The 26,884-nt window shown below is 55.1% G+C and overlaps 4 protein-coding genes across 7 annotated transcripts in view; 3 read left to right on the forward strand and 1 right to left on the reverse strand.

Moving 5' to 3' along the window:
- Nucleotides 1-205: 205 nt before the first annotated feature.
- On the forward strand, nucleotides 206-2,342 carry CHCHD10 (coiled-coil-helix-coiled-coil-helix domain containing 10). Of its 2 annotated transcripts, XM_055119061.1 has the most exons (4): nucleotides 217-753; nucleotides 930-1,152; nucleotides 1,880-2,027; nucleotides 2,150-2,342. In XM_055119061.1, the coding sequence occupies exons 1-4, from the start codon at nucleotides 713-715 to the stop codon at nucleotides 2,167-2,169; spliced, it is 432 nt and encodes a 143-aa protein (XP_054975036.1). In that variant the 5' UTR covers nucleotides 217-712; the 3' UTR covers nucleotides 2,170-2,342. The 2 variants fall into 2 exon arrangements, with proteins under 2 accessions (XP_004607630.1, XP_054975036.1); XM_004607573.2 differs by lacking the exon at nucleotides 2,150-2,342 and having other exon boundaries at nucleotides 206-753; nucleotides 1,880-2,047.
- A 57-nt stretch (nucleotides 2,343-2,399) lies between these two features.
- On the reverse strand, nucleotides 2,400-4,930 carry C11H22orf15 (chromosome 11 C22orf15 homolog). Its single transcript, XM_004607574.2, has 6 exons — nucleotides 4,705-4,930; nucleotides 3,939-4,025; nucleotides 3,702-3,839; nucleotides 3,409-3,483; nucleotides 3,173-3,329; nucleotides 2,400-2,794 (listed from the first exon to the last, which is right to left on the reverse strand). Exons 1-5 carry the CDS (start codon nucleotides 4,727-4,729, stop codon nucleotides 3,190-3,192), a joined length of 465 nt encoding a protein of 154 aa, XP_004607631.1. The 5' UTR covers nucleotides 4,730-4,930; the 3' UTR covers nucleotides 2,400-2,794; nucleotides 3,173-3,189.
- Nucleotides 4,931-8,497: 3,567 nt separating this feature from the next.
- Nucleotides 8,498-9,614, forward strand: VPREB3 (V-set pre-B cell surrogate light chain 3). Its single transcript, XM_055119623.1, has 2 exons — nucleotides 8,498-8,625; nucleotides 9,298-9,614. Exons 1-2 carry the CDS (start codon nucleotides 8,580-8,582, stop codon nucleotides 9,612-9,614), a joined length of 363 nt encoding a protein of 120 aa, XP_054975598.1. The 5' UTR covers nucleotides 8,498-8,579.
- A 1,228-nt stretch (nucleotides 9,615-10,842) lies between these two features.
- Nucleotides 10,843-26,884, forward strand: part of ZNF70 (zinc finger protein 70) — a 42,870-nt gene continuing 26,828 nt past the window's right edge. Inside the window, exons 1-3 of one of the 3 annotated variants that reach the window (XR_008627053.1) lie at nucleotides 10,843-10,993; nucleotides 14,498-16,439; nucleotides 18,833-25,785. Coding sequence is in view for 1 of the 3 variants with exons in the window: in XM_055118922.1 (XP_054974897.1) it covers nucleotides 14,571-15,917 (1,347 nt within the window). In the remaining 2 variants the exon portion in view is untranslated. Of the gene's footprint in view, nucleotides 10,994-14,497; nucleotides 25,786-26,884 lie in introns of those variants that run through there. The other 2 variants (XM_055118922.1, XM_004607578.2) reach the window with 2 other exon arrangements.

A 26,884-nucleotide genomic window follows, 5' to 3' on the forward strand; every position in this document is an offset into this window, starting at 1 on the left:
AATCAGTATTTCGTACAAGCACCGAATTCTTGGGTCCTGGAAGGGTGATAGGGCCTCTCCGGTGTGCCTGCGCTTGACTCCGGCGCGTTTTGGACAGCGCCGAGCGGAGGAGGGGTTCGGGATGCCCCCTGGCGGGCGCTTTGGAAACTAGCCTTGAGGGATTCACTCGCACCCGGAGCTTAGCAGGACGCCGCAGGCAGCCAACCCTGGCGGTGAAGATCGGAGGGAGAAGGAGCAGCGCGGGGCCGGCTGCCTGGGTCCCCATCCCTCGCCAGCCTCCCAGTCCTCCCAGTACCCTCTCCCGGGAGCTCGGAGGGCACCCAGGCCCCCCATTCCTTCCCTGCTCCCCGCCGCGCCTTTGGAAGGGTCAAGCCGTTGTTGTGCGTTAAGTTTCTGGGCACGCTGCGGGCCTTGGCCTGTGCTCCCCGGGTGCACAGTGTTCGGGCCAGGCGCTTGCAAAGGGCAATGGGTTAAAATTTCCAGCCAAGGCCGAAGCGGGGTGACGACGCTGGAAGGGACGACAACAGCGGTCCTGGGACCCAGCAGCGGGCAGCGCCGCCCAGCCCGGGCCCCGCCCCGGGGCCGTACCCGAGGCCCCGCCCCTCCGCCGTGCGCGCCTTGACAAGTGCAGCGCGGCGCGACCTCGGGCAGAAGCGCCGCCGCCTCGGTGGACAGAGCCCAGCCCGCCCGATCGCAGCGCCGCGACCTGACCATGCCCCGCGGGAGCCGCAGCGCCGCCGCCCGGCCGGCCAGGTGAGCGGGCCCGGGCCGCGCGGGCTGGGCGCGGGGAGCGCGGCCACTCTCCCGGGGACGCCGGCCGCTTGACCTTGGAGGCTGCCATCTTGGCAGGGGGAGGGGTGGACACCCCGCGCCCCCGCAGCCCCGCGCCCGGCTCACCCTGCTGCCCCCTCCCCGCCCCCTCCCCGCAGCCGCCCTGCCGCCGCGACCTCCGCGCACCTGCCCGCGCGCCCGCCGCCCTCGGCCGCCGCTCCGGCCCCCGCCCCGTCGGGCCAGCCGGGCCTCATGGCGCAGATGGCATCCACGGCCGCGGGGGTGGCCGTGGGCTCCGCCGTGGGACACGTCGTGGGCAACGCACTGACAGGAGCCTTCAGCGGGGGCAGCTCGGAGCCCGCCCAGCCCGCAGTCCAGCAGGTGAGCGCTGAGGGTGCGCGGGTGGGCGGAGAAAGAGAGGTGGAGGGGGCATTCATGGCATCCACTGTTTGTGTGGATGTGCATGAGGGGGGAGGTGTCTTTGGAGCTGCCTTGGGCCCAAGCGTTTGCCTCAGGGCCGCCCTGTCCTTCCCTGCCTCGGCTTCCTCGCCAGCGGCTTCTCCTTCCCTTCCTGAGGCCAAGGTTCCTAGACGTCCTGGGACAGGTGCCAGCTGCGCATGGGGAAATCGGGGCTCAGAGCCTTGCTCAAGGTCATGGAATCTGAGCAAGGAGAGGGGGTTTTAAAGTTTCTGCCTCCCTCTCACCTCCCCCCCTTTCCCCAGGACCCAAAGGTCAAAGGTGCTCCCTGGCGACCTCCTCCCCAGTCCTGAACCAGTTGCGGGCTTGGCGGTGGGGTCATGAAGATCAATAAGGCTGAGCCCAGAAAGTGCTAGAACTTGTGCGAGTGGGGCTAGACTCCAAGAGCACATGCAGAGTGCTGGGTTTTTCTAGTGCCTTCTCCCACTCCCCCGCACCATCCCCCCAGTTGGTGGCAGCAGGGAATCTGCCAGAGCCAGCTTTAGCAGAGCGTGGGCTTCCCTTGTCTCATGGCACAGCAGCTGAGCTTGCTGGGGGGGGGCGGAGACGGGGCAGGCCGTCCCAGCTCTGGAGTCCACCACTGGGCGGCGACTGCCAACTGACATTGCGGTTGTCCTGCCCTGTGTCCCAGGCCCCGGCCCGTGCTGGCCCTCAGCCCTTGCAGCTGGGGCCCTGCGCCTATGAGATCAGGCAGTTCCTGGACTGCTCCACCACACAGGGGGACCTGTCCCTGTGCGAGGGCTTCAGCGAGGCCCTGAAGCAGTGCAAGTACAACCACGGTGAGTCAGCGGCCCCCTGACCCTCCTGGGACAGGGGCGGGGGTGCGGCGGGGGGTAGGGGAGTCCATGTTCCTGCCCCTGCTGGGACTGACCACGTGCCTGTGCCCTCCCTCCTTCTGCAGGTCTCAGCTCCCTGCCCTGAAGAGGCTGCAGCAGCCTCCTGCAGACCTGTGGGCCAGTCCTGTACCCCCTCACCGACAGCAGGATCCTGATAGCAGATTGTACCCATGGCACTGGCATTGGGAGTGAGTTCCTCATCCTGTAGATGACCCGAGACTGAAATGTGCAATTAAAAGAGTTTATTTTAGACTGGAACCTGCTGTGTGGACTCTCACTGGAGTGTCACGCACCCTGGAAGACAAAGTGGGTGGACTGGGTTGGCTGGTACGGGGGTGGGGGGGAGGCCCCCCTGAAGCGGGTGCTCTGGGTAGTGAGGGGGGGGTCTCTGCTATAATTGACCCCAAGGTCTCGGGACTGGGGGCCGGAGTCTCAGGCACACTTATCTCCCCTTCTGCTCTCTGCCTCCGCTTTCCATCCTCTGGGGGAAGTCCCCCGCTGCCCTCACAACCACAAGGCTTGTCTAAGGTCACGGCTGTGACCTTGTCTGTCTTGCTGATGCAACTTCTTCGTAAGTCCAGATTCTGCAAGAGGAGCGCTGCTGGCACAGTGTTTGCGTGGGCCGGGTCGGAGGCAGAGTTCACGGTCAGCCCTGGTGGATGTGAGTCCAGCTCTGCCACTTGGCACAGGGTGCCAGGTCACGAGGCCTTCTGGGACAGAAAAGCAGGCCCCACCAGTCCAGTGTAGACCAGTCCAGTGTAGACTGGCTATGGGCCAGGCCTTCCCTGAGTTCCTTCCACAGCTCTGCATGAAGCTCCTGCTGTGTGCCAGGCCCTCATCACCCCCTGGACACTAGGGACAGCCGAAGGCCTTGAGCAAGCCCATTGTGCTCGGGGTTGGTAGGGAAGGTTCAGGCTCGCTGGTTCATCCTTTTGGTGCACATGAATGCTGGGAGGGACGGGGCCTCTCGGCACACGGGAGTGTACCCCCAGCTGTATGGCTCCTAGCTCAGCAGGAAAGCACTTGCCTGCGTGAGGCTCGGAACCGAGTTCTGTCCCTGGCACCAGAAATAAATCAACAAAACGTACCTGGCCTCTGGCCGCAGCTACCGGGCCTTGGGTGGCAGGGAACCCATCCTTCGGGACCGTGAGGGGGGACCTTGCTCCTGGTGGCCTCGCCGAGCACCAGCACGCCTCCTCCGAGCCTCCCCCAGGGAGGGCAGCCCCGACAGCCAGCGCAGCTCCTCTGGGTGGGGTAGGAAGAGCTGAGTGTGAGGCGGGGAAGAGGCTGCCCTCCCCACCGCGGGGCTCTCTGGGCCCCTCACCTGCCAGCTCCGGGTGGCTGTCCTCCAGGTTCTCCAGCAGGGACTCGTAGCGGGTGGGTGCCCCTCCCTCCCCCACTGTGGAGGGGGAAGATCCACTCAGACTCACCGGGGCTTCCCCCACCCTGACTGCTCCCCCCGGACCTGTGGGCCAGCCCGGTGGGGGTGAGGTTAGCACACTGGAAGCAAGAGTGCTACTTCTTGGCCCAAGCAGAGGCTGCCAGGGCCTTAGGTCACCTCTGTATGGCTACCCACTGCCCTGCAGAGAGAGAGAGAGAGACGTGGTTCCCACTTACTGATGACCTGCACAAGGACATAAGTCCCCCGTTCCTGCAGCAGGGAGCTGCCCATGGTGGGGGCCTGGGATGCACCTTCCTCCAGCCCCTGGCTCAGGCTCACCAGCTGCCCATCCTCGGCCAGGAGGGCGATGGTCGCTGGGCGCAGAGGCAGGGGGAAAGAGGTGGGACATGGTTGGGACCTCTGCCCAGTGGCTCTTGTCCCCTCCTCTCCTGCCCTTCTCCCTGCCGCCTTACCATCTGGGGGCACCTGCCCTCTCCGCTTCAGGTGGGTTTTGAGAGTCACCAGGTTGCACCAAGGGTTCACCAGCTCCCTGCAGCCAGCTGTGGGGTGGGGGTGAGGCAGTGGTAAGTCACTGTTTCCAATCCCGAAGCTTCTGTCCCTTCCATCTTGTCCCTCACAAAAGCAGGGGATGGGGCTAAGGGATCGGACTGGCACCCAATCTGCAGAGAGGAGCATGATCACTTTCGACCACACATGCCTCGCACCTTCGGCTCCAGCCCTGCCTTTCCCGGACCCCTCTGCAGCCCCCGCCTCTCTCTAGAAGGTCAGGAACTGGCAACTGTGGCTCAAGCTTCAGATGCCTAAATGCGCGCAAAGCTTGAGGATCTCTGGCTGCGTGTGGCTCCTGTCCTGCACCGCCCCTGGGGAATACAGACATAACCCGAAGGATTGGAGCACGTGCTCTGGATGCAGGAGGCCTGGGCTCCCTTCCTGGGAACCAGGGCACCCCCCAGCATCGCCAGCAGGAACTTCCTAGCACAGAGCCTGGACTTGCTCCTGAGCAGGACCAGGTACAGCGTCAAAACCCATCTGTCCCCTAAAACAATGAAACAACTCCCACCCCCCAAAACCGCAGTCTGACGAACTTCTCAGGACCCACCCTGCTTCCTCCCTGCACTAACTCCCCTCCTCGACAGCACCTTCTCCGCCACCTACCAGGGCAAAGGGGAGCAAGCGTCTCCTCCACATCGATCTGCTGGGATGGGGCCCCTCACTTACCTCCAAACATCACTGTGACAAACATGGTGCAGGCGAGGCAACGGATGGGGGCGGAGGGGGGGGTTGGTGTCCCACTTCCCTCCTGCAGAGGCACCTGGAGCAGAGATCTCTTCCGGGGCAGGTCCGTGCTGGGAGATGCGTGTGTGAGAGGCAGGTGGTGATGACGGGACTTCTCAGCTTAGCGGGGTCCCTCCCGCTCACCCGGTACCCTGAGCCTCCTCTGGCTCTGTCTGTCTGGGTCAGAGGCCCTCCCAGCTTTGGAGCTGGTCTCCATGGCAGTGGGAGCTGCCCAGAGGGCTAGGCAGGAAATGCCTTTCCCAGTCTCCGGGTAACAGGCTGGGAGGGGGCCATGCGCTTTCCCTGAAGCTCGGCCACGCCTCATTGTCAAGGATGTCCAGGGACCCTGTTGTGCCTCCACCCCCCCCCCTCCTGCCCTGGGAAGAGAGCTCCCAGGCTGAAAATCCCAAAACACAAGAGCCTCCTGTGAGCTGGTAGAGCCTGTGGCTAAAGGCCTGAGGGGGGCCCTCGTCCACCTTGAAGGTCTGTTCCCCAGAACTTCCCTTTTCCCTACTGCTGCTTCCGCCTCACTCCAGCCTCTGCTCTCTCTCCCCCTGTCCTCATGTCTTTCTTTTTCTCATCAGGATTATGGAGGGTCTCGCTTTTACACATGGTAAAATCTTTCCCTTTCAGTGTTTCCGAGACCAATCTCATAGAATACCACAGTCTGACTACAGGACATTATCACACACACCCTCGCCCCAGATCCTTTATGCCTGTTGGTAGCCGACCTCAGTGCAGTGCCAGGTAGCCACCACTCAGCTTTCTGCCCCTGTCCTTCCCAGAACATTTGTAGGAAGGGGATCCTCCAGGATGAAGTCTGTGGGGGTCTCATTTCTGCCCTGTGTGCACTGCTCTTGGGACGCCTGCCGCTGCCTCCGAGTGTCCCCTCTTCCCGGTGAGGAATGTTCCGTGGTCAGTCGCTCATCCCTCTTGCTCTGTTTGGGGCTGTTGCCAGTCTCAGTGATTATACGCAAAGTCAACACCGTCGAGCACCTCTAGGTTGGTGTGTGAATACGTGTTTTTGTTGCTCCAGAGTAAATACCCTGAGAGAACTGTGGGTCATCTGGTGGACGTACGTTTAACTGTGGGAGAGACCGCCCTGTTGCCCGGGACGCGCACCGTTTTTGCATTGTCCCTCCTCCTGGCTGTGGTGGGGTGCCCCGTTTCTCCCTCTCCTGCCCTCCTGTCTCCCTCCATCTTGCCTTGTTCTCTCTTTACTTGTCTCTCTTTCTGACACTTTGTTCTCTTCCTCTTCCTGTGTTCTCACTTGAACTGTTTCTCTGCCCCTTGAGCCTCTGTTTATCCTTTGACTTTTCTCTCTCTCTCCTTTCTTCTTCATTCCATTTCTTCCTTCCCGCCTCCCACCTCCCCACTCTCTCTCTCTCTTCCTGTGTTCTGTCCCCTCTCTGATCCCCCACATCTCTCTGGCCATGAGGCTCGGTGGGTGTGGGGTGTCCCTCTCTGACAGCTCCCTTTGCCCTGAGGTTCTGCAGTAAGGAGGGAGGCGGAATAGACCCTCCATGCTGCTCACTAGCCCTCTTCTTCACCTCTGGAAAATCTTTCCTCAATGTTTCCATCTGGCAAATGGGGAAGAGAAAACTTAGCAAGGACATTGTGAGGAAAGCTCTTGATAACACTTGTTTTTATTTGTTTGGGGGCCACATTGGTTATGCTGGCAGTAGGGTGACATAGCTCCAGGAATTGCGTGGGAGACCATACAGTGCCAAGTGTCTGACTGGGGGCCCACTGCCTATCAGGCATTCACCTTGGCCCCTGTGCTTTCTGGTCCCACTTGATACATATTCAAGTGCTACCTTTGTGCTCAGCATGCTCCAGGAACAGAGCAGTACTGTAGAAGCTTACTCAACTATTCCCACACTTATCCCAACGCAAAGGCATGTGCTTCCTAGGGTCCCACTGTATTCAGGGACTGGTGTCTGCAGCATACAGCTCAAGAGGGCTTGAAGCCAAGTTCTGGAAAAGAATCACCATTCCTGGCTCTGCAGCCCTCACTCTGCCTTCCTGTCTTCAGAGCCACCAAGGAACGCTCTTTTTCTCTTTTTTGACTCTGGGCTACCGGCCTTGCTTAGGGCTCACTCCTAGCTCTGTGCTCAGGGCTTAGCGGGGTGCTGAGGGTTGAACCTGGGCTGGCTGCATGTAAGGCTAGTGCCCTACCTGCTGTTCTTTCTCTCTGGCCACAAGGAGGGCTGTTTTATCGTGAGTGTCATAGAGATCCCCCAAGGAGTTGTTAGGAATAGAGCCAGTTCCATGGAGGGGTTTTTTAATCTCCCCCAACAAAACTCCCTCTAGGCCGTAAGAGAGAGTTCAGGGCAGGGGTCCACACCTGGTGATGCTACTCACGGCTCAGTGCTCAAGGGTCACTCCCAGAGGTGCTCAGGGGACTATGTTGTACTAGGGACAGAATCTGGGCTTCATGCAAAACATGTACTCTGCCCTTTGAGCTATCTCTCTGGCTCTAAGGAGCTGATATAGGTAATGATATGATTTAGGTTTGGAAAAACCATTAGGTTAGGAGATGGTTGCCATTGAGATGGTGGTTATTACTCACAGATTCCCAAGTGGAGGAGACATAGCAAGAGAGAGAAAAAAAAAGAAAAGAAAAGCGGGTTAGAGAGATAATACAGCAGGTAAGGTGCTTGCCTTGCATGTGATTTGATCCCCACCAGCACATATTGCTCCCCAAGTCCCACCTGGAGTGATCCCTGAGCTCAGAGCCAGGAATAAGCCCTGACAACTGCCGATGTGGTCCTCTCCTTTAAAAAAGAAAAGAAGGAGGAGCTGGCATTTAAGTTTGAGTCTCAGTGTGGATTGACTCCGAATCCAAGTCAACTTCCCTATGTCTGGTAGACTTAAGAACTGTCCATGTTAATTGGGGGTGAGCACATGAAGTCACTGGAATGCTCTTACCTACTGGTGTGGGTGAGTCTTGGTACAAACACGCCGGGAGCACTACAGTATCCACTAAAGCTAAGTGTGCCTTCCTACTGCTGACTGCCTCCACCTCCACACCCGGGTGTCTATACTGCAGAAATATGAACACTGGTGCATCAAAAGGCGCTGCCAGGAATGTGTTCCCCGAAGTCTCACTGGCAGGTAAAAGACTGCCGAGCACCCGAAGGTTTAACAACAGGAAGATGGATAAACTAATTGTGGCTTCTCCACACCATGGATTACATGTAGATGTGAGCATGAATTAAACATTGCTGCAAGCAGAGGCCTCTCAATGCTGAACAAAATCAGCAGGAACAAACGAAGACATGCTCTCGTTTCATCTCTATTCGACGTTCTAGAGTAGGCAAAAATGGATCTAAGAGGACTGAAGTCAGAATGGTAATTATGAGACATTTGGGGGCGGAGGCTGTTGCTGATGGGGGAGGCGCAGGAGGGAGAGTTCTGGGGAGATAAAAATGTTCTAAATCTTGGTGTGGGTGGAGGTTGCAGGGATATATATATATCATTATGTAGGACATATCATCATTATTATATATATGTAAAATCATCAAGTCACATACTTGAGATTTGCACATGTTACAGGATGTGAATCATACCTCAATAGAAGCAGCTCCCAGTATAACTCTCAGGTTTCTGGGCTCCTGTCTCAGGAAGACCCTGTGTGGTCAGGCCCATGATGCTTGGGGAAATCAGGCCTTGCTAGTGGGCCCCTGCCAGCGTCCCCATTCTCCAGTCAAGAGCTGCTTTGCATGCCTGTTGTGGTCTAGTGGGCTCCCCACCCCATATCCGAAGCACCTGGGTCTCTATCTCACAGACCGCTTTTGTCTGCTCCCGCCTCGGCCATGGCCCGCTGGTGTTGGGCACTCCTGACTGGGGCTGTGTTGGCAGGTGAGCTCTCTAGGGTCCTGGCTTACCTGGGAGGTGTGGTGGGGGACAACATTTTTCAAAAAGCCTGCTCAAGGCTTTTTGTGGTAGGGAGGATTGTTGTGGTAGGGAGAATGTTCTAGAAGGGACTGAGATAGAGGGGAGAACAGGCTGCAAGTGAGTCTGTCCTATACCTGGGGCAAGTCACTTCTCATTGTGGGTTCAGTTTCCCCATTTGTGACTGACTAGAGAACTGGGATTCCTCCAGACTCTGAAATCTCTGAGAAGACAGGGGCTCATCCCGTTTTAAGTTTTCCACTTTTGAGTTTTTTTCTGGGGAAGCTGTTGTGGCCATGTCCTTACCCTGCAGGACCTCAGGGACAACCCCTTGGAGGTCCCCAGCAGCCAGCTGCCTGAAGTTGAACTAAAGGGTGGGACAGCCCATAAGGCTTCTTGGAGGTAGCTAGGCTGTCACCAGGGTTTGGACAAACCAGTGTAACCAGTAGGATAGGGGGTTGCAGGGGATCAGGTGGGCAGCAGAGGATGCAGAGGCTGCCCATGTTGTCCCCTCAGCTGAACTTGAATCCTTAGGGGAACACCCGACTACGAACCACCTTAGAGTCTGACCAGACCATCAGGGGAAGGGGCAGGAGGGAGGGGGTGCAGACCAGGCCTAAGCATGTCTGTCTCTCGCAGTCTCCCAACCAACCCTGTCCCAGCCAGATTCAATGCTCGTCTTCCCAGGCCAAGTGGCCCAACTCTCCTGCACACTCAGTTTCCCCCATGTCACCATCGGAGACTACGGAGTCTCTTGGTACCAGCAGCGTGCCGGCAGTGCCCCACGGCTCCTCGTCTACTACCGCTCCAAGGAGGACCACCACCGGGCCGCCGGCATCCCTGACCGCTTCTCAGTGGCCATGGACGAAGCCCACAACGCCTGCATCCTGACCATCAGCCCTGTGCAGCCGGAGGATGATGCAGACTATTACTGCTCTGTGGGCTCCATATTCTAGGCACAGGGTGTGGAACCACCTCCAGCCTGCCTCTTGCTCCTGCGCTTCGCCATGGGCCTCTCTCATTCTCGTTGGGCCTGGATTTTTCCCTCTCCATGAAATGGATTAATAATATTCAGTATGTCAACAATGCCTTTTCTGAGGACCATGAACTTCCTGCTGAAAAAATGGTTGTAGGGTGTGTGTGTGTGTGTGTGTGTGTGTGTGTGTGTGTGCATGCGTGAGTGTGTGTGTGCGCGCCATGGGTCTGCTGGGGATGGAGGGGTAGGGAATTTGGGGTTTAACAGAAGAGGAAGCACCTGAGCTCCCGGAGTGGGGTCCAGGCTCCCCACTGGTCCCCAGAGGGCCCAGGCTGGTGGCCTGGTCTTCCTGTGACCCCAAGAGTTTGAGAGAAAAAAAGGGAACCAGCCCTTGTGCTCCTCCTCCTGCATGACTGGTTATGTGTGAGTGCTCTGGGGTGACTGAACTGTGTCCCCACGGAGCCCAAGTTGCTTGGGCAGGAGTAGGGAGACAAGGGTGAATGGGCACTCTGGCACTCAGGCACCTGGCAGAGGGATGTGGATGCTCTTATGGCCAGGGGCAGAGCAGGGTGCACCTGAGGGGCACTGGACTGCAGGAGGCGTGGAGGGGGCAAATTTTGCCCATGAGCAGTAGCAGAGCTGAGCGTGTGGGAGCCACAGGTGGGGTGGGGACCGGGCCACTCAGTTACAAGCCTGTCTTCCCTCGGGCCTCCATCTGCAGGATGCCCTTCAGATGCTGCACTAGAGGCTGGGCCATGGTAACCTTGTGTGTGGAGGGGGAGGAGGGCTGCGGGGGCAGATGGGGGACATCCCAGTCTCTGCGGTGGCCGGACGGGCAGGCAGGACTAGGACTGCTCAGGGAGGGTGGACCTTATCAGGGCTCCTAGTTGTGGGCACCCCTTCCCTTCTCTTGAAGATCTCAGGTGCCCCAGTGGTCTCTGGCTTATCCCATTCCCCAGGGCGAGCACTTCGGGGACTCACTCCTCAGCCTGTCCGCCTCTCCCCTACACTCCCGCCAACGCCGACCCAGTTCTTTTTGCCCACATCCGGGACGCGCTTTGGTGGCAGCCTGGAGCCACCAAACCTGGAAAATGGGCACCTCCACCCCCACCTCATCCTCCCACCCGGCGCGGCAGGAGCACCGAGACGCCGGGACCTCCGTGCGGCCTAGAGCGGTCCCGGAAGTGCCCCTCGGGCGGGGGCGGGACTCCGGGCGCCCTGGCGGCCGCGGGCTCCGCGTCAGCAGCCGCGGCGGAGCGAGGCCGCGTCGGCCGCGGGTTGGAGCAGCTCAGGTGCGGCCCCGCCCCTCCAGCCAGCGGCCCCGCCCCGGCCCAGGTGAGCGGCCCCGCCTAGCTGCAGGTGAGTGCCACCGCGACTGGCAGCGCGGCCGCCCGGCGCTCCCGTGCGCCCGTGCCCGCGGGCGTCCCCCATCGGTGGGAAGCGTGTAGGGGCGCCGGCGTCGCGGGGGTGCGGTCACTCGCGCCCTCCCGCCCGAGACCGTGACCTCCTGACGGCCCGCCGGATACCCAAGCCAGGAGGTCCTTGGAGGAGCAGGGGACGGGTGCAGGGGGAGCCCGGGAAGGCTCCGAGAGAGGTGGAAAGCACGGGGCTCCCGACTCCGATTTTTTTTATTTTATGGATTTTATATATACATATATATGTGCATATATATATATATATATAAAACATTGCTGGGGACAGATAAAGGATTGTCAACTTCTGAAAAACTGAGTGGAAGCATTGACGTGTAGAAGGTCCATGGCAACGAAAACCCCTTAGGGAGGGAAACTTGGAAAAGGCAGGATTTAACTAACAGGTGGGTGGTGAAGGGGCTGCATGCTGCTCAAGGTGGGAACAGGGGCATGAAGATGTGTGTGTGTGTGTGTGTGTGTGTGTGTGTGTGTGTGTGTGTGTGTGTGTGTGTGCATAAAACAGGAAAACAGGGCATGGGCTTGGGGGTGCAGGCGCAAAGCCTTGAGGTCCTGCTAGGTAGGCAAGGGGCGAGCCATGCAGGGTGTGCCCCTATCCACCTATCTTCCCGTGTTTTCTAGAGGAAGCCTGAAACCTACTGAGCTTTCAATGCTGGCAGCTCAGGCAGACAGAAAGGAAAAACCCAGGGCTTGGAGAGCCAAGCAAAGCATGGCTGTGGTAGGATCCCCAGGCTGCCAATTTGCAACCTCTGAAATGAAGGGTTTAAGGCAGGAGGTATCAGTCAGCTGTGCCAGACGAGCTCAGCGGAGAAGAGAGGGCTTGGCAGTAAGGAGGTCATTGGATGCTGGAGCTGAGCGATGAGGTCCCAGCTGAAACAGGAAGCTGAAAAAGCAATCTTGTGACACATCCATCACAGTGGTGATTTTCCTTGGCAGGAGTCAACATCTCAGGATGGATTGATCATGGTGGTGAGGGGAATTGGTGGTCAGTGGGTAGTGGCAGCAGGATAAGAAGAGGGACTTACACTGATCAGAGTTAGTTGAAGAGACACACTGTGTAGGGTGTGAACTACACAGGAAATGGTAAAAGTAAAGCCAGAAGACCAGGGTGAAAGTGGAGAGTTGGAGGGTTTGGTGAGGCTGAGGGAGGGAGTTATGAGAGCTGTTAAGAATGAGAAATTAAGGGTTGCCGAAGAAAAGGGGAGGCAAAAGGAAGTCGAAGCAATCCACAAAATGATGAGAACCCTTTAGTTCTGTGCCTCCCCCTCCCTCTAGGGCCACCCTATTATTTGCTCAGGGAGGCCTGGGGACCACTCCTGGTAATACTCACCCAGTTGTGTGGGTCATATCCTCATGTTCAGTTCTGGGTCTGTGTGATGTGATGTTACTCGGGCCCCGCAGTGCTACACTTGCTGGTACTCCAGTATTAATCCTTGGCCTTTGTGCATGCCAGGCACGTGTTCCATCCTCTGAGCTGCGTCCCCAGCCCTTCGGTCCTGTCTCTCGTGCTTGCTCTTATTGCTGACTATAAACACACTAAAAATCTACTTCCATATAATAATCACTGTATCACTGTCATCCCGTTGCTCATCGATTTGCTCAAGCGGGCACCAGTAACGTCTCCATTGTAAGACTTGTTACTGTTTTTGGCATACCGAGTACACCACGGGTAGCTTGCCAGGCTCTGTCATGCGGGCGAGATACTCTCGTTAGCTTGGCAGGCTCTCTGAGAGGGGCGGAGTAATTGAACCCAGGTCAGCCGTGTGCAAGGCACATGCCCTACCCGCTGTGCTATTGCTCCATTCCTAATAGTAATACCATGACTATTTCTCTTTTAGCCAGTTATTCTCTGTGTTTCAGCAAAAGGATAATATCTCTGACTAGAGTCAAAGAATGAAGTAAGCTACAAGGATTAAGTAAGATACGCTTGGAAGAAATTGAGTAGTGCCTAGCACTCAGGAGCTGCTCATTAAATAGGAACTGTTGTTTTCTTTATCGTGTCACCTGAGCAGCTTTTCTTTGCACAGAGCGTTTCAAATGGGGACTTCAGGAACCACCACAGATGGGGTTCTGAGAGGGGTGCTCTAGAATTCCTTTTTTTAATGCTTTCCTTCCCACACATTGGAACAGATTTCCTCTTGTTTGATTTAGTGATTAAAATAGCTTCTGCTCTTTTTGGGGTACATTTATTTATCTCTCCCAGACAATTGTTTTATTTGAATTAAAGAGTTCTCGGGGCTGAGGGGAGGAGAGTGACACTCAGTTTTCACATAAAAGCCAATGATTTTCCCCCTGTTCAGTCATGTATTTAGTCAACAGGTATGTATGTAGAGATTGTCGTATTGTGCCGAGGAGTGGGGGAGCATGGGGAGTCCAGAATCAAGGTGCACAGGGAGCTGCTGGCGGTGATGGGAGGCCCCTCAGCTCATGTGTGTGCTCAGGGGGTCAGTGCTGTGAGGAGCACTTGCATGGATGCCTGAGGGTGAGGGGGAGAGATTTGGGTAGTTTGGAAGGATGAGCTCCTGGCAGCCTGGGGGTCGGGGTGCTGTGGGCTGTGCCGATAAATGGAAGAGGAGGGGTTTGTGGAAGCCAGAGGCAAGGACTAGGCCTGAGAGTGCCCTGTGTAGGAGTTGGCTGCTGCTAGTTCTTAAGAGGGAGAAATAACGCAATCAGGCCAAAACTTTTCGAGTTTGGCGCTGGTGTCTGGGGCAGAAGGACGAACAGAAGCTGGAGGTGGATAATTATTGGGGGCGGGGAGGCCATGTTGACACAGTCTGTGGAACTCCCACTGAGATGTGAGCTGTGGAATGGGCGCAACAGAGAGGCAGAAACCCTTACTGTTACCCAGGAACCAAACAGGACAGAGAGGAGGGGGCAGACAGGCTAGGCAGACTCCCAGAGTGCTGCTGGGGCCCCGACTGGTATGGCAGGGAAGTCTGAGTTCTCTGTTTTCGGCAGAGCCCCTCCCCCACGTCCTCTGGGAGAAGAGCCTTAGTCCTTCTCCACTGTGGCGCCACTTCCTGGTGTAGCCCAGGTTTCTGAGCAGCTTCACCCTTTCAAGACTCACCATGCTGGCCTAGTACTTGGCTGCTTCTGTTTTTCTTTCTTTGGTGGAGGTGGGGGCGGGGGATGTTGTTTGTTTTGGGGCCACATCCATGCTTGGGTTTACTCCTGGTTCTGTACTCAGTGGGGGGACCATACAAGGCATTGGGGATTGAACCCGGTTGGCTGTGTACAAGGCAGTCCCCTTACCCACTGTACTATCTCTCTGGCTTCGATTCTGTTTCTCTTACACTTGTTTCCAGGTCTCTAACCCCTTTGGAAACCCCTCAAGGACCAGAATGCGCGTTAGTCCTATTTTGTGAACACACGATGATTCGGACTCAGCAAGGTTCCTTCTCCAGGTTGACAATGTCCCTTGTTTTCTTTTCAGGTTGTGAGAACAGTGTGTCCCAAAGAAGAACATCTTTTAACACCTAGTCATTGGGGATGATAGTAGATTCCCAATGGAGGTTCCCCCAGCAACCCAGCTCGGTGAGACCTTTGTGTTTGAGGGTGGGTTGGCGATGCAACAAGACCTTTTCCCAGAGGAGGACCTGGGGGACCCTTTTCTTCAGGAAAGGGGTTTAGGGCAAATGGCTGTTATCTACAAGGAGATCCCTCTTGGGGAACAAGATGAGGAACCCGATGATTATGAGGGCAATTTCAGCCTGTGCTCGAGCCCCATTCCGCCTCAGACTTTGCCCCCGTTAGACAGATCCCAGGATGATGAAATATTTGACCAAACCTTCCTCCCCAAATCAGACCTTAGTCCATTTAAGATTATCCATGGTGACGGAGAACCCAGTACACAGGATGGCGAGAAGGTAGGCAGGGTAAACTCGGGACCTCACGAGCCCCGCAGGACCGCACAGCCAGCCAAGCCCTACGCGTGCCGGGAGTGCGGGAAGGCCTTCAGCCAGAGCTCACACCTCCTCCGGCACCTGGTCATCCACACTGGGGAGAAGCCCTATGAGTGCTGTGAGTGCGGCAAGGCCTTCAGCCAGAGCTCGCACCTCCTCCGGCACCAGATCATCCACACCGGGGAGAAGCCCTATGAATGCCAAGAGTGCGGCAAAGCTTTTCGCCAGAGCTCAGCCCTCGCGCAGCACCAGAAAACCCACACCGGGAAGAGACCGTACGAGTGCGGGGAATGCGGGAAAGATTTCAGTCGGAGTTCCAGTCTCAGGAAACACGAGCGAATCCATACAGGAGAGAAACCTTATCAATGTAAGGAGTGTGGGAAATCCTTCAACCAGAGTTCGGGTCTGAGCCAGCACCGGAAAATTCACACCCTGAAGAAGCCTCACGAGTGTGACCTCTGCGGGAAAGCCTTCTGTCACCGGTCCCACCTCATCCGGCACCAGAGGATCCACACGGGCAAGAAGCCCTACAAGTGCGAAGAGTGCGGGAAGGCCTTCAGCCAGAGCTCCAACCTCATCGAGCACCGGAAGACCCACACTGGCGAGAAGCCCTACAAGTGCCACAAGTGCGGGAAGGCCTTCAGCCAGAGCTCCTCCCTCATCGAGCACCAGCGGATCCACACGGGGGAGAAGCCCTACGAGTGCGGCCAGTGTGGGAAGGCCTTCTGCCACAGCTCCGCCCTGATTCAGCACCAGCGCATCCACACGGGCAAGAAACCCTACTCCTGCAACGAGTGTGGCAAGGCCTTCCGGCACAGATCGGCCCTCATCGAGCACTATAAGACCCACACCAGAGAGAAGCCCTACGAGTGCAATCAGTGCGGCAAGTCCTTCCGGGGCAGCTCACACCTTATTCGGCATCAGAAAATCCATGCTGGGGAGAAGCTATAGGAAGCAGAGCTCGGCTCGAAGCCTGTCAGGCGGTCCCAGGTGCGCCCTTGCCAGACTGCTTGAGTCTAGGACCCCCACTCACCTTCCCGACACAGAGCTGAAGGGGAAGGTGCCAGACCGAAAGCTCCCCGGCACACATGTTGGCAGCATGGCCCGCGTGGCTCCAGCCAGCTGTCCTCCCTAGGCTAACTCAGCGCAGGGGCGAGGCGGGCAGGGGCGGGTGATATGGCTTCAGAAACCGAGGGGCTCCAGAGCTGGCTTGAAGTTTTCTCATTCTCACATTTGACTTAAATTTCACCCTATAATTTGCTTTTTCCAGAATCCAGAAGGAAACAGACAAACAAATCCACAGGGAAGAAGCTGAATTAAAGTCTTGTAAATGTCAGGTGACCTCTTTAGCGTTGCAAGTTCAGGTTGCAAGTCGAGTGCTTTATATGGAAATGGTGTTTGCAGGCCAAATCCACGGAAGAAAATGCGTTCAGAAGCAGCTGTCTCCAGTCAGACACAATCTGCTTGGCTTGGGTATGTCTCAGGACAGCCGAACAGGTCTCATGGAATGAAGGGAGGTCTGGAAGATTAGTTCCGGGGCTTGGGGTGAGCCTCTTTTTGCAGTTCAGGGGCTCAAACCCAGGGCCTCTCCCACACAAGGCCTGTGCTTTGTCTACCACGAAGCCTGCTGCCTGCCCCGGGCACTTGCTCTCTTCCCATTCGGGGTTGGAGTGAAGGCAGTTCTGACACGTGGCTCTTTCCCAATGGGACAGGGGTTTGGTCATGCGAGGTGGAGAAAATTAGATGCCTAGTTCTGGCTCCACCCAGGCACTGGACCCCATGGCCCTCCAGGAGGAACAGCCACGGGACCCAGGGACCCAAAGACAAGCAAGCCCCATATGCTAGGGCGCGGTTTTTTTTTTTTTTTTTTTTTTTTTTTTTTTGCTTTTTGGGTCACACCCAGCAATGCACAGGGGTCACTCCTGGCTCATGCACTCAGGAATCACCCCTGGCGGTGCTTAGGGGACCATATGGGATGCTGGGATTTGAACCCGGGTCGGCTGCGTGCAAGGCAAACGCCCTACCCGCTGTGCTATCAGTCCAGCCCCTAGGGTGCGTTTTTGACCTGTATGGTCTGTCACTGCTGTGCATCTTCCAGTGCCAGGAGGTGTGGCCAGCAGGATGAGTCTCCATCATATGGCCCAGGCGGAAGTCCCAGCTCTTTCCCCTTCCTTCTTGTGTGACCCATGGGAGGACCAACTCTCCATGTCCCCCTCTGTGGGTTGGGGAGAGGGGCCTGGTTGCACGCCTGAGGGCTGGTGCAAGGCCCCAGTTCACAACCTAACCGCATACAAATGCACTCTGGTAACTGAGAGTCAGAGACCCAGAGTGACCCCTACCTCACCCTGGAAAGCTTCCCCATATGTTCCAGAGACAAGGGGACTTGCAGCAGACCCTTATTCCACCAGAAGACCCCCTTACCCTAATGCTTGTGACATCCCATAGAGAGATTCCCTGGAAGCCACCCCAAGTCTCCCCTGGGCAGCAGTGGGGTCCTTGTCACTGGACCTGTCACTAGGCTGTCCACTGGGGTTGGCTCACCTGGGGGCTGCTAAAGAAGTACCAGGATCAATGTACAGCGTGTGTATTCACAGCTCCCCGGGGGAGCACAGGTTGTGAGCACGACCCTGAGAGGTGTCAGGCCTGTGTTCTGGACGGCAGGGCTAGAAGCTGTTCCCGTCCCCCCAGTACTCGGCAGCTGGAGGGGTCTGGGCTGATAGGTGCTAGTCATGGTTCGTGGGGGCTGGCGTGTGGTGGTGGTGATGGGCCCCCAGGGGAGGTTCCTTTGTGTGCTGAGTTTCCCCGGTGCTAGTGGGGGGATGAGCTAGTCTGAGCTACTTTGAAGTTCTCATAAGTTTAGGGCTGAAACCTCTGGTCATTTTAGAATTCCAACTTGGCAATCAGGTGTAGTTTTACTAAATAAAAAATGGAAGTCTAAATGTCTTTGAGCAAGTGAGGCACAGTGGGCCTGAGAACTTCCGTCATTATTTTTGTGTTAATTGTCGGGGCCCACCTTTGGGGGCCAGCCAGTCCATGTGAGCCCACAGAGTCACTCTAGGCAGTGCTCATGGTGCCATGCAGTGGCCACGCACATTCAGGGCATTTGCCCTGCCCTGGGGCCGAACCCCGGCGCTGGCCAGGTTAAGACAGCAGGTATGCTAGGCTGGGGGCACAGAGGGAGCCGTGTGAGAATACAGCCCTTCGCTGGTGAGTATGTGAAGCTTTTTTGTTTTGTTTTGGGCTATGTACCCGGCTATGCTCAGAGCTTACTCCTGGCTCTGTACTCAGGGATCACTCCTGGCAGACTCGAGGGACCACCGGGGATCAAACCCAGGTTGGCCCCGTGCAAGGCGAGAGCCCTCCCTGCTGTACTATCTCCAGCCCTCGAGTATGTGAGCCATTAGGCGCAGCTCCAGGGTCCAGCTGCACCACCAGCCAGGCTGGCCAGATCAGCTGGTACCCAGGATGGTTGCAGGTGGCCATCAGTCACTGGGAACGGAAGGAAAGTGCCGAACGCCCTGCTTGGCACGGGCAGGACAGCAGGCCCGTAGACCTGCCTCCTGGGCAACCCCCATCCCTCCACAGCCTTGTCCAGTCATGGCCTCCTGGGGCAGCTGTTTGCTTCCTTTGTGTCACTCCCGCCCAGCTTTGCCAAATTGATTTTGTCAGAGCGTCTCAGCACATGCCCCTGCTCTCCTCACACCCCGCCTTTGGAACCGTTCTTGTTTGTTCCAGCCAGCCTGGCCCATCACTTCGAACCAGCCACATGGAATGCAGATGCACAGGCGTCCACTGCATGCCCAGCTTCTCTCAACTCATTTTATGCTCTTCTGGCATTTAGGACTGTGCACTTTCTCCTCCCCCAGACCCAGAGCTCTTTTCCTTAACAATTCGTGTGACACCAGGATTTGGACCACCTTTCTGAAGCGCTGATGGATTCTCACAGAACCATGGTAAAAAAGGCACTTTTCTCTTTCGACAGTGGGAGCGAACCTCATTCCTTCTGCTCAGATTCTTTCAGCTATAGTATCTCTTTTATTTAATTTATTTTTTTTTTTTGCTTTTTGGGTCATACCTGGCAATGCATAGGGGTTACTCCTGGCTCTGCACTCAGGAATTACTCCTGGCAGTGCTCAGGGGACCATATGGGATGCTGGAAATCGAATCCGGGTCAGCTGCGTGCAAGGTAAACGCCCTACACGCTGTGCTATCGCTCCAGCCCCATAGTCTCTTTTAAAACTCATTTAAGTTCTCAGTGTAATGGTAAAAGAGATCATCCTTCTATTTTAATTGCCCTTGAATTTAGTTGTCTGCTTTTGTGTGCTTGTGTGTGTATATATGTGTGTGTGTGTGTGTGTGTATATACATATATATGTTTTTTTTCATTTTGTAGTAGATGTTGAGTCTTATAAAATTCAACTCTTGCTTTTGTCTACTAGTTAGATTTTTGTCAAATAGAATTTTTCTGTTATTTTTTCCCCCTGGCTTATTGGTTTATACTTCTGAGGTTAGTTATTTTGATATAGTTAGTAGTATTTTAAAATATTTTTAATAAATATGCACTTTGGTTTATGAGTTTTTTTCTAATAAGGCTTTTTTTTGTACTCCATAAATTCCACATGTGACCTTTTTTTGTTACCATATTAGAAATTACCTTATGCCCAGATGTTTTTCTTGAAAAAAAAATTTTTTTGAGGTGCACATCAGGCAGTGCTCAGGACTATTCCTGACCATGTTCAGGGGACCATACATGGTGCCAGCGATCATGGTTGGTCACATGCAAGGCGAGTACTTTAACCTCTATACTTTCTCTCTGGCCCCATTTTACGTTTTTGGGGGGCTACACCCAGTGGTGCTTGGGCAGCCCTATGGTGCCAGGGATCAAACCTGGGGCATCTGCATTCCGAGTATTCACTCTGGTCTGTTGCGCTTTCTCCCTGCCTCCTTGATCACTGTATCACTGTCTGTCGTTGCTCATTGATTTGCTCGAGCAGGCACCAGTAACATCTCCATTGTGAGACTTGTTACTGTTTTTGGCATATCGAATACACCACAGGGAGCTTGCCAGGCTCTGCTATGTGAGCAAGATACTCTCGGTAGCTTGCTGGGCTCTCCGAGAGGGACAGAGGAATCAAACCCAGGTCGGCCGCGTGCAAGGCAAATAAATGCCCTACCCGCTGTGCTATTGCTCCAGCCCAATATTCAGCCTCCTTGATATTGTTACTTTTTAAAAAACCTTCCAAGTAATAAATGCTTAGGTCACTACTATTATTTCTTGCTGTACTGTGGTGTCAACATTCCTAAGAGTTCATTTCACGTCTTTGGGCCTGAGTTCGTTATCAGTGTTTACAAAGCATTTGTGTACTCTCAGATGTATTTTTCACTCCTTCAGTTCTATTAGCTCAGTTTTGAATATGACCTAATGCTCTTCATAACTGTTTCATAAAGAGTGAGTACAGCAGGTAGCGCTGGTGCTCACCTTGCATGCAGCTGACCCGGGCTCGACCCCCAGCATCCCTCACAGCTCCCTGCGCCTGGCCAGGAGCCATCCCTGAGTTCACAGCCAGGAGTAAGCCCCGAGCAGAGCTGGGTGTGGCCCAGAAAACCAAGCCAAAACAAAAATATTAAAAGTGATTTTATGCCAATCCATACTTGCTCTAACTTCTGTTTGCTTCAAAGTTCTTAAGCTGGAGTCCCTGGCTTGCCTGAGTCTGCTGATGTGCCTGAGCATGGAGAGTTTCAGAGGTCATGGGCCTGAGTGACTGGACAAAGTGGTGTGGATATGTATTGAATGGCTTGTTCTCAGGGGGTCTGTAGCAGGCACCTCATTTTTGGTTGCACACAGTCGGCCCAGGTTTGCTCCCTGGGTCCCATTCACCTCATTTTTGGAGGGACTCTTTGACCCCCAAATAGGTAATGCTCATTTACCTGATATGATCATAGTCTTAATTTTTTGCTTTTCTCTTTATGAATTTCAATTTCACTTAAAATGTTTCCTTTCATCTATGTTGTTTATTCATGTGCTGTTGTCTCAAATCCTTGCTGAGAAATAGGCAGGATATAACTTATCAGTTAAATTGGAGACATATATATTTAACAATGATATATTGAAAAATTGTGCCTTTTAGTGCCTTCTTTGCCTCTTAATGTTTGTAACTTCTTTCCAAACATCGTAATCAAAGCCCTTGTTTTACAAAAAAATTTCCCTCCATATTTTACTTAAAAATCTTGTGTATTTATTATATACCTATATAACTTATAAATAGCACATTATATTTTGTTTTCTGATTCTGAATTATTTTTCTTGTGTAAGAATTTCTGTCACCAGGGCTGGAGTGATAGCACAGCGGGTAGGGCATTTGCCTTGCACGCGGCCGACCTGGGTTCGATTCCCAGCATCCCATATGGTCCCCTGAGCACCGCCAGGAGTAATTCCTGAGTGCAAAGCCAGGAGTAACCCCTGTGCATCACCAGGTGTGACCCAAAAAAGGAAAAAAAAAGAATTTCTGTCACCAGCATTATTATGTAGACTTAAGCATCATTTGTTTCCATTTTACTATTTTCATATATATTTGCTCATTTATAACCCAAAAAGGTCACCTTCATTTCCTCCCCAGCCCTCAGTCTCTGTGTCTTGCTTATGTGTTTAAAATTCCATTTTTGAGTGGATGAGAAGCTGCCCCTTGGGTGTACGTGCTGGCTCTTCCTCTCAGTGCTCTGAACCCACAGCCTCTGGCTTCAGGTCCTTGGCTGTGAGGTGATGGAATGATGCCACCTCACAGCCCTGTGGGGCTCAGAAGTGTAAGGGACACAACCAGATGCCTCTGTGTGGCAATAGGTGTCCTGCAGTATTTTCCATTAATGTTCTATTTTCACTCCCAAAGTCCTTCCTTTCAACATAACTTTGAACGTGACCTGGCATTTTGTGTTTTTAGGAAAGGCTCCAGGTGCGATTATGAACTGTCCCAGCCCTGCCCCGCCTTTTCTGAGTGGACCTGCACAGTCATTTGAAGGAAGGTGGGGATCCTGCCTGTGTGCCCCCGCCTAGCTTCCATCTGCTGCAGGCCGGTCCCCTCTCCCTTCTCCCTTCCTAACGGGGGGGGGGGTATGGGTGTCCATAAAATAGCAGACGGTCAAGAGGAGGGCCTCTTCCGGCCACCCCTGTTTCAGTACCCATTCCTATTTTGTGGGAGAAGCAGCTATGGATGTTGTGTGGGGCACCAAGATTTCTCAGACGCAGCAAGTGTTTGGAGTCACCACGGGCAAAGGTGGAAACTAAATGCCCAGGGTCACTCAAATCTTGGGGACTTTCCACAGGTGAAGGTATTTGCCAGGGTATCATCAGTACATTGGCACTGGGAGAGAGATCTTTCCTTGGGAGACGGGGGGAGGGAAGGGAACCCCATCTTCAGTATCTGATAACCCAGGAAACCAAATCAGAGGCCGAGCGCTGGCCAGGTGCTCCCCGCTCTGGAGACTCCCACTTTTGCTCCCACCCTGCACAAGCCCACCTGGGGCCTTGGCTGTCCGCATCTCCCTCCACTCCCCGCTCTTCCTCCCCGTGTCCCCTCAGCGGTCTGTGGCGCCCTCTGGTGGAAGCCTGCAAGCATGTGAAGAGCTGAGGCTGCCCTGGAGGTAGGCAGGAGCACCTGATTGTCCTCTGCGAACCTCAGTCTTCCCTCTCTGGGAACCCCACAACTGAGAAGGGGGTCAGAAGCAGTCAGCAGTCGAGTGGTCGTGTACCCCTTCCTCAGTCCTCACATAGCCGCATCTCTTGGAAAAGGCAACAGCATCTTGTGTGTTTCTGCGCTGGTCTGTTCCTAGGACTCCAGACACCCTGAAAAGCAAAGAACTGTCCTGGCACGGGGTAAGGGGGTGCCGCGGTGGCACGGACGCCTTTGCTGTGGTCTGACCATCTTGACTCCGAGCCCGGAGTTGAGTGCTGCCCCCTCGACTTCTCACTCCCTGGTCCTCCAAGTGCTGCCCTAACTATCCTGGGGCTGGCCCACCATCCATTCCTGTTCGTGGCCCCCCCTCACAGTCTGCGGGGACTTTCCGCTCTGCCATCTGTAGTGGTCACTCTCTTCCTCAGCTACCCTAGCTGCAGGACCATATGGGAGCCCCCACTAGGGCTGACACCCGTCCTCTCTGTAAGGGTTTTTGTTTCCTGCCATGCCAGTGTCCCTGTGCCCTACCATGCCTTCCTGAGCCAGGGGTCAGAGCAGTAGTACAGTGGGCAGGGCATGTGCCTTGCAAGCACTGACCTGATTTTGATCCCAGCACTGCATATGGTCTCCAAAGCACAGCCAGGAATAATCCCTTGAAGTGCAGAGCCTGGGATAAGTCCTGAGCGCCACCAGGTGTGGCCCCAAACCAAAAGAAAACAAAACAAAAGCAACCGTAAATCCACCTGGGGCCAGAGAGATAGCACAGTGGGTAGGGTGCTTGCCTCGTGTGCAACTGATTTACTTCAATCCTCGGCATCCCCTATGGTCTCCTGAGCACTGCCAAGAATTAATTCCCGAGTGCAGAACCAGGAGTAACCCCTGAGTGCCCCCAGGTGTGACCCAACAACAACAACAACAAAAATAAACCAAATGAAAAAGAGCTTGTGCCGAAGAGGGAAGGGGCTGGGGGTGGGGGCTGGGGGTGTCCGTCTCTTCAGGGGCTCCATTCTGAGGCCAGGCTCCAGGCCACACACCTCTGTCCCCCTGTGCGGCATCCTGGGCCTCAGGTGCAGCTGACCCAGGAAGGTCAAGGTTGGAGCAGTGGGGACTGGAAGACAGAGAGAGAGCCTGGGAAACTGTCTCTGCATCTGCACCTCCCCGTTAAGCTCCCCCAGGTCACACGGTCTTCATGCACCCCGCAGTCTTCCCCCCAGCACTCGGCTGTAGCTCTGCTGCCCCCGCTTGCTCCCGGACTGACTTGAGACCAGGTGCTCTGTGTGTCTCAAGCAGAGCCTCGCAATGACCAGAACTTTTCTTTGTTTTGGTTTTTTTTTTTGGCTTTTTGGGTCACACCCAGCGATGCACAGGGGTTACTCCTGGCTCTGCACTCAGGAATTACCCCTGGTAGTGCTCAGGGGACCATATGGGATGCTGGGAATAGAACCCGGGTGGGCTGCATGCAAGGTAGATGCCCTCCCCGCTGTGCTATCGCTCCAGTCCAACCAGAACTTTCTTGCTCCTCACTTGTTCTTTGTTTTCGTGGCCATGGGCCTCTGCAAACGTTGTGAGGGAAAACTGCCCTGCCACTTACGGAGAAAGGGGCGTGAAGAGAGGTCGAGAATGGAGCTGGGGGAACTGCTGGGTCTCCTCTGATTCCTCCATGCAGCCCCCTTTCGGGGGAGTCCACGGGTGTGGGAGGCTCCCAGGGGCCAAGGCAGAGATGGGGAGTCCAAGTCCCTTCCCAGGACTCGGGCTTCTGCAGGAGGCCCAGCCGCTGCCTCTCCTTGGTGTGTCCCCAAGAGCAGACCTGCTGGCTTTGCCCCTTCCTTTTGCCGCTGCCATTCTGCGATCTGAGCCGCCCAGCTCTACCTGTGGGGACCCAGAAAGCCAAGCTCGGGGGCTGCTCCCCGTCAGTGGAGATGTTTACATATCATGCAAGGCCAGAGAAGTCATCCAACCCGGCAGCCCCGTGGCGTTGAGGACAGAACTCAAGAGGGCAGAACTCTCTCTTCAAGCACATGCCGAGACAGGAAGCAAGCACCAAAGATCTGGAAGGGCTGAAGCACAGCCTTTGTTCTTGGAGTGCAACACAGTGATGCTGGAACCCGCTCGTGAGGAGCATGGGGTGGTGTGTCTTCTTTGCGTCAGGATCCACCGAACCAGAAATCCACCAGCAAACATTTGTCTTGTGCTGCTTTGGACTCTGCTGGTATAGGTCATTCTGGGGAGAACTTTAGCCAGAGACAAAGATACGGTCCTAGGCCACCTTGGATGTGTGTGTGTGTGTGTGTGTGTGTATTTTTAAATCAGTGAACAATGGATATGGAGTGATCAGGCCTGACTGTCAGGGATGTTGGGGTGCTGCTATGCTGTGGTGATGGAGGGGGTAGTGTTTGCACTCCTCAGAGCCTCTGGGTACCTTCTTGTCTGTGATGACAGTTAATCCTGACTGCACCCCCCACCCCTGCTTCAGTCAGCAGCGCTCTCAGCCTAGGCTCTGGGAATGAGGTCTGTGTTACCCTAACCAAAGGAAGCTTGATCAGCCGGGAGTTTGCTGCAGGCAGAGGGAATGTGGACAGATGTGGCAGCGATGGCCGAGGGCCACAGGAGTGGTCCTAAAAGAGTCTAGAGTGGTTGTGAGTTTTCTCATTTTGCACAAACGTGTCGGTGGAGACACCCCTTAGGGCCATTTCCCACCGTCTAACACCAGAAACCTTAAAGAGTGGATACCTATTTTGGTATCTAAGCTGATAGAGTAGAGGGGTTGACAAAGGTTTGACAAAGATTTTTGTTGCTTCACCAAACTTTGCTCCATCTCCTTTCTCATATGCTCCTCTGTGCACTTTCTTGTAAACTTACATTTTATGAAGAACTTGCTAATTTGGTTCATCAGATCTCCGCCAATCTTCCCCTGCCCCCTCGCCCGCCTCGCCCCGCCCTCCAGCTTGACGTCTGCCCAGGTTCCTCGCCCCACCATTGCCTGGGGGCCATCTGATAGAGCTGACCAACCTTCAGCCACGAAGTCTCTTGGATCGGCTTTGCCAGCACCACCTCCTTTCTCCGTCCCTTGCCTCCCCATGTTTCCGACCCTCCTTTTGCCTACTGCAGTAGTTCATGAATAAAATGTTTAATTTCAATATTTACAACTGCCACCCAGCTCTGGTTTCTCTCCCTTTGATTCTCTGTGTGTGCACCTGTTAGCAGAGGCGTGACCATCACCACACACCCTCTGCACCCCAATCCTGCCCACATTCTCCACTGTGGCCTTGCACACGGGAGCGTCCACCCTGTCACTTGTCGGAGAAAGCTCGGCAACAAAAAGTGACATAAGGACGGGGATGGCGAGCCTCAGGCACTTTGGTGATGGTGAAAGTGCAGTAAGCTTGAACGTCGATCCCATTCATGTTCAAGCTACCATGACCATGCCACCTAAACTGCACTATAGCACTGTCGTCCCGTTGTTCATCGATTTGCTCAAGCAGGCACCCATAATGCCTCTATTGTGAGACTTCTTGTTACTGTTTTTGGCAAATCGAATATACCACGGGTAGCTTGCCGTGCTCTGCTGTGCGGGCGGGATACTCTCGGTAGCTTGCCAGACTCTCTGAGAGGGACGGAGGAATCGAACCTGGGTTGGCCATGTACAAGGCAAACGCCCTACCCGCTGTGCTATCGCTCCAGTCCTAAACTACAGTACAATTTTTGTTTGAAATGTAAGACCATATTTATTATTATTCCCCTTCTTTATTATTTCCTTATCTATTATTTACCCTGAAGGAATGAAAATACAGGGGAATACAAGGAAGCTGAATGCAGCACCCCCCACCTCCCAGAGAGAAAATGTCTTGGCAGCAAGAGCAGAAGGGTGGCACAGGTTGGGAAAGGACAGTGAGTCGGGCACTTGCCTTGTAGGTGGCCAACCTGGGTTTGATTCCGAGCATCTCATATGTCCCCCGATCCCACCAGGTGTGACCCAAACAATAACAACAACAACAAAGACTCTGACCCTGTACTCCTGAGTCACCCTGGACTCCCCTCGGTCTACTCGGGAGGATCAGGGAGGTACCTGGAGAGGGTGGCTCGGGGTTGAGCTGGGCTGAGGGAGGCGGGCATTGTGGAGCTGACGGCTGGAGCACAGGGGAACCAGGACCAAGACCACCTGGGGCATCTAGCGGGTCCTGGCCCGGAGCAGGGCGGAAAACCTCATCTGGAGTTCACCAGCCACTCTGACCCACTCTGCCAGGGAGGTGG

This window comes from Sorex araneus, chromosome 11 (assembly GCF_027595985.1).
Source record: "Sorex araneus isolate mSorAra2 chromosome 11, mSorAra2.pri, whole genome shotgun sequence".
NCBI classification, from domain to species: Eukaryota; Metazoa; Chordata; class Mammalia; order Eulipotyphla; family Soricidae; genus Sorex; species Sorex araneus.

Excerpts from the sequence above, each read along its gene's own strand:
- CHCHD10 (XM_004607573.2), top strand. The coding sequence starts at position 713 with ATGCCCCGCGGGAGCCGCAGCGCCGCCGCCCGGCCGGCCAG. Across the intron at positions 754-929 it reads GCCGCCGCCCGGCCGGCCAG|CCGCCCTGCCGCCGCGACCT; the intron begins GTGAGCGGGCCC and ends CCCTCCCCGCAG. Across the intron at positions 1,153-1,879 it reads CCCAGCCCGCAGTCCAGCAG|GCCCCGGCCCGTGCTGGCCC; the intron begins GTGAGCGCTGAG and ends CCTGTGTCCCAG.
- C11H22orf15 (XM_004607574.2), bottom strand. The coding sequence starts at position 4,729 with ATGTTTGTCACAGTGATGTTTGGAG. Across the intron at positions 3,840-3,938 it reads AGGGCAGGTGCCCCCAGATG|CGACCATCGCCCTCCTGGCC; the intron begins GTAAGGCGGCAG and ends CTCTGCGCCCAG. Across the intron at positions 3,330-3,408 it reads CAGCCACCCGGAGCTGGCAG|AGGAGCTGCGCTGGCTGTCG; the intron begins GTGAGGGGCCCA and ends TACCCCACCCAG.
- VPREB3 (XM_055119623.1), top strand. The coding sequence starts at position 8,580 with ATGGCCCGCTGGTGTTGGGCACTCCTGACTGGGGCTGTGTTGGCAG. Across the intron at positions 8,626-9,297 it reads GACTGGGGCTGTGTTGGCAG|TCTCCCAACCAACCCTGTCC; the intron begins GTGAGCTCTCTA and ends TGTCTCTCGCAG.